This window comes from Echinops telfairi, unplaced genomic scaffold (assembly GCF_000313985.2).
Source record: "Echinops telfairi isolate 266 unplaced genomic scaffold, ASM31398v2 ScPeMD7_31;HRSCAF=116, whole genome shotgun sequence".
Classification (NCBI taxonomy): Eukaryota; Metazoa; Chordata; class Mammalia; order Afrosoricida; family Tenrecidae; genus Echinops; species Echinops telfairi.
In genome coordinates, this window is record NW_022103928.1 from 24617952 (window position 1) to 24623147 (window position 5196).

The 5196-nt window shown below is 50.5% G+C and overlaps 1 protein-coding gene across 1 annotated transcript in view; it reads left to right on the forward strand.

Annotated features, from left to right (window-relative positions):
• Positions 1–5196, forward strand: part of IL17RD (interleukin 17 receptor D) — a 29143-nt gene that overhangs the window by 10731 nt on the left and 13216 nt on the right. The window contains exons 3-4 of the mRNA XM_004702395.2: positions 474–592; positions 1048–1168. Coding sequence (XP_004702452.1) covers positions 1051–1168 — 118 coding nt within the window. The 5' untranslated portion in view covers positions 474–592; positions 1048–1050. The remainder of the gene's footprint in view (positions 1–473; positions 593–1047; positions 1169–5196) is intronic.

Here is a 5196-nt window from a genome sequence, read left to right on the forward strand (position 1 = left end):
GTTCACGGTCGGCAGGGACTCGAATCTAAAGATTTGAACCCAGACGCCACAGAAAGGAAGCCTGGTGGCGCTGTGTGATCAGCAACGGGCTGTTAACTGCGAGGTCAGCCAATCAGACCCAGCAGCCGCGCTGTGTGTGGGGGTGGTGGGGTGACGGTGAGGTTGTCTGCTCTACTTGGACTTGGAGCTCCTACATGGGGTTGCTATGAGCCAGAATCGGCTTGATGGCACTGGCATGTTTTCATGCCAGGGAGGTGGCCAGCTGGATGAGAGCTGAATGAGCAATGGCTGGACGGAAAACCACCCGGCAGGTCCCGGAGGAATGCAGACGGCTCGTTTTTCCTTTGTGTCCGCTCCGAGGTTCCGGCCAGCTCCGCCGTGTGGGTGGAGAGGGCTGTGTAATCTTGGAGGAAGCGTGTGCGCTCAAAAGTAATTAGGTGCCTCTTCAGTAAAAAGCATTCTGCTTTCCTTAGGCATCGAATTCCTGAAAGGATTTCGGGTCATACTGGAGGAGCTGAAGTCGGAGGGAAGACAGTGCCAACAACTGATTCTCAAGGACCCGAAGCAGCTCAATAGCAGCTTCAGAAGGACCGTAAGTCACACGCAGGGACCGTGCGCCCCGAGACACGCCATTGTTCTGGGGCTTGAATGGTCCATTGAAAGTCGGTGAAATCAGAGCGGGCAGGGCCAAGGTGGGCGAGTGACAGCATGCGCCACCAAGGAGACTCTTCAGCACCTCTCTGTGGCAAGCGCGCGTCTCTGGTTACACAGCCCTCCCGGAAGGCATCTTTGTGCTCTGGGGAGTGGGGGTTGACAGTCAGAAGCCGTGGCCCCCTCACTGGAAAACAGAGCATTGTAGGTCTTGGTCCCCATTGTCCTCTGAGCCCCAGGATGGTCCAGGCAGGAGCCCCTGGACTTCCTCCCTGCCCTGCCCAGCCCTCCACCTGATGCTGTGTCTGCAGAGCCAGGATGGAGGTCTTGTGTGAGTGGGTGGAGGGGTAAGGGTAGGCCGTGTCCCCTTGTCACCTGTGTTTTTGTTCCCTGTAGGGGATGGAATCTCAGCCTTTCCTGAATATGAAATTTGAAACGGATTACTTCGTCAAGATTGTCCCTTTTCCTTCCGTTAAAAATGAAAGCAATTATCACCCCTTCTTCTTCCGAACCCGTGGTAAGTATGGTCTTTCCAGCTTGCTTGTCCTGAAGAAACTTTCCTTGGGCTTTTAAAGATTTCCCTAGGAAGCTTCGGTCAGAGCACACCAAGACTGGTGTGAAACAAGCCTGTCGTGTCCAGAAAAGCAACAGTTAGCATTGAGGTTTGGCTCAGGGGCCGTTAACCTCACCAGAGACACTCACATGCCTGGCTTGTTCTAGAAAAGGACTTTTTGATCAGGTCACTCACCGCCAGTAAGGAGTCCTCATGGTGCTGTGGAATACGCGCTGGCTGCTAGCCAAAAGGTCAGGCTTCAAACCCACCAGCTGCCCAGTCCCTGAAACACCCTGTGTAGGGTGGCTGTAAACTGGCACGGACTCAGTGGCCATGGGGTCTTGTTGGATTTTTGTTTGTTTGTTAACCATCATTAAAATAGCCATGTACCAAAATACTGCTTAAAATATGAATTAATTGGTTTGGAGTAGAGGATCGTCGGACCAGGAGCCCTGGTGATGTCGTGGTGATGAGGTGGGCTGCAGTCTGCAAGGACGGCAGTTCAAAACCACCAGTGGCTCTGTGGGAGACAGATGGGGCTTTCTACTCCGTAAACAGTCACTGTCTCAGAAACTCAACATGGGTAGTTCTACCCTGTCCTCTGTATTGGACTCATGACTGAAGGGTTTGGTCTTGGAGAGGTTAGGATCAAGAGATGGTTCCGTCAACGGGATGGTGGCCTCTGAATGTTGGCCTACATCTTTCAGGCTAAAGTTAGAAAAATAGTCAGTATTCCCCACACCACCTCTCACTAGAAAGTTCTCTATTTACCAGCCACTGGGACATAGTGGATTACATGTGGGCTGCTAACCCCAAGGTCAGCAGTTCAAACCAACCAATTGCTCTGAGGGATGAAGATGAGGCTTTCTACTTTCTTAAAGAGCTGCAGTCTCAGAAACCCACTCGATTTTAGTGAGTGTTTTACTTGTTTTGTTTGTTTAGTGTCCCAGTCCCGGCTCAAAATGCTCCAAAAAATCCCTGTTGACTATCACCCTTCAACCATAATAAATCTACAATGCATTTAATCCTATCTTCCCCACTTCCAAAAGTAGAATCATGCACAGAGGCGAATGGGCTTGCCTGTAGCTGGGCTCAAACCTCAGACATCTGATTCTAGAATCTACTCTCAAGCCATGCTCAGTTCCTGATGGCTCGCTCATGTTTCCAGATGGTTCTGTATATGTTGTTGGATGCTCTTGAGTGAGTCTCTGACCCCTAGTCACCCCATAGGACAGAGTAGGGCTGCCCTTCGAGGCTGTTTCTGTACGAGAGAGATGGCCAGGTCTGTAGCCGTGGAACCCATTGGAGGAGTCCAACCATCAGTGAGCCTGCGGGTCAGCAGTTCCAGGCTTAGCCACCGTGCCACCATAGCTCCTTGTTGGCCTTTGGCGTCCGTCTGATCTCCCTGCGTCGACATTTCCTGACGTGGTGATTGCCACCCTGAACACCTGAAGTGCCTCCTCTCGCCTGCCTTGTAGAACTCTCTTTGGCCCAGCATCCCCACTTGGTGGTCTGCTTCTGCTCCTGCTCCTGGCCTCGGTGGTGTTTCTGTGCTCCACTCCAGTCTACAGCGGTGTTTCCCATGGCTGAATTCTCAGCAGTGGTGGTTATCCATGCAGATGAACTCTTTTATAGCAATCAGTTTTGCTGTCTTCATTAAAATCGGGTTTTATACTGGAACGTTTGTAGGCGCCATACTGAAAAAGTGAAATACTGATAACCTGCCTGGGTAATGTGGATGAACCTTGAAAACATTATGCCAAGTGAAATAAACAGGCCACATATTGTATGATTCCACGTCTATGGACTATCAGCATAGGCCAGGACAGCAAAGTTTTACTGGTGATTACCAGGGTGGAGAGGTGGAGGGAAAGGGGCCTGCATTGCACAGAGGATGCTGAGCTTGTCCCAAACCAAACCGAAATGAAACTAACTGCCCTTGAGTCCATGCTGACTGATAGTGGCCCTGCAGGAGAGCGTAGAACCACCCCTGTGAGCTTCCTATACTGTAACTCTTGACTGGAGTAGAAAGTTCCAGCTTTCTCTCACAGAGCTAACTGGTGATTTCAACTGCTTACCTTACATTTCCAGCCCAGTGGGTAGCCGCCATGCTGCCAGGGTCCCCTGTTGCTTCTCTCATGGGCGGTGGGCAGTTCTGAGACTGGGTAGTGATGGTGGTTGTACAACCTTCTGAGTGGAATGAACATCCTGGAATGGTACGTGTTGGAAAATGTTGAAATGTGAAATTTTCAGCTATGTATATACTTACCGCAATAATAATAGTTTTTAAACATGAAAAAGAACACGATTCCATATGGCAAAAGTCCATGTGCATTTCACAATGTCTCTTGATGTCTTGCCCATAATAAGCAGAGGATTCAAAGACTGTGTTTATGGAAACCTCACCTAAATCAAAGCTGGCATAATATAAGATTCATTTTTTCTGTTGGGAGCAATGTGTCTGTGGGGGGGTGAGGTGCTGGGGAAGGGTAGAGTGTTCCGGGAACATAAGCCCTGGGCCACCATTCCAGTGTACTGTGGCCCTAATGATGCTTTTGATTGTCTTGGCAGTGCAGGGCCATTTCCCAAGAGGTCTCTTGGGTGAGCAGCGAATTGCTAATGTGACATGTGGGCAAGTTGTTTGCTCTTTTTCATTGTGTTTTATCATGGGTCAGCCGTGTTTCAAAGCTGCTGGCTTCGGCATCTGTTGCTCAGGGCCGGCACTACCAGTGAGTAGGGGCCTGGATGCTGCTTTTAGACGCTGTAAGAGGATTTTTAAGTTAAGAGCACCAAGGTTGAAATCACTCCCCAGCTGCGACTGGGAGCACTTCGAGGTGCTCTCCTGTCTGCTCAACACCAGTCCTGATGGAGTCCCCAAAGCCCACAGTCATCGAGTACATTCTGGCTCATTGTGGACCGTAGGATGGAGCGCTAGAACTGCTCCCTAGGAGTTCGAGGCTGTTTGTTTTTACGGAAGTAGAGCCCCCATCTTTCTCCCGAGCAAGCAGCGGCTGGTGGGCTTGAACCACTGCCCTTTCCATTAGCAGCCAAGGGCTTAGCCAGTGTGCCACTGGGGTTCTTTCACAACGTGGTAGGTGCCTAGTTCTTTCGGTGGTGTGGACAGTGGCATGAGTTCAGGCCCACTCAGGCTCCACAAGCTTTTCTTTTTTTTTTTTAAACATCATTTTAACGCTTATAACAACCCATGCATTGATTGTATCAAGCATATTGCTTGCCATCATTATTTTCTAAACATTTACTTTCTGTTTGAGCCCTTGGTATCAGCTCTCTTTTCTCCCTCCCTCTCCCTTTCCCACTCCACCAGCTCTTTACACCTGTGCAGCGTCACGGTTTCTGCCTCTTTGGCCGCAAGGAAGACTGCACTGCTGTTTTCCTGCTGTACCATTGTGAGCCTTCCGAAGATGCAGGCGCCCTGCATCGTGGTTGTATTCATTGATGTTGTTCCCTTCCAGCGGCACCCAGCATTGTCTGTTGGGGAGGGGGTATCAGCCCAAATGCTGCTTGAAAACACCATTCTCAAAGCACAAGTGCTCGTTCCATAGTCTAAGCAGGCAGAGCCGCTTGAGTTGTTGTTTTCGTTGGGGTGGGATGAGGGAATGAACGTTGTTCACAGAGTAAATGAATATCTCATGCAACAGTTTCGCAACTTGTGACATGAGTTGCAATCTCAACACAGCAACACACTCCCCACTTCCTCCCCGGGTCCCCATGGTCCTCCTCTCCTTCCTGCCTCCCCAGCTTTGTGTGTGGGCAACTGCTGCCCCTTTCATTGCGATGGCTGACTGTTCGGAGCAGCGATTGCCTCACAGGCGCTACTGTTCTCTTGCTGGGCCTATTTGGCCGAATGGTGATCCCCTGAGTGGCTTCAGCTCTTGGCTTGAAGGGAGGGGGTTAAGGGCCATAATCTCAGGGACTCTACCAGTGTCAGCCACACCAGTGAATCTGGTCTTATTATGGGGGTTGTTCTACAT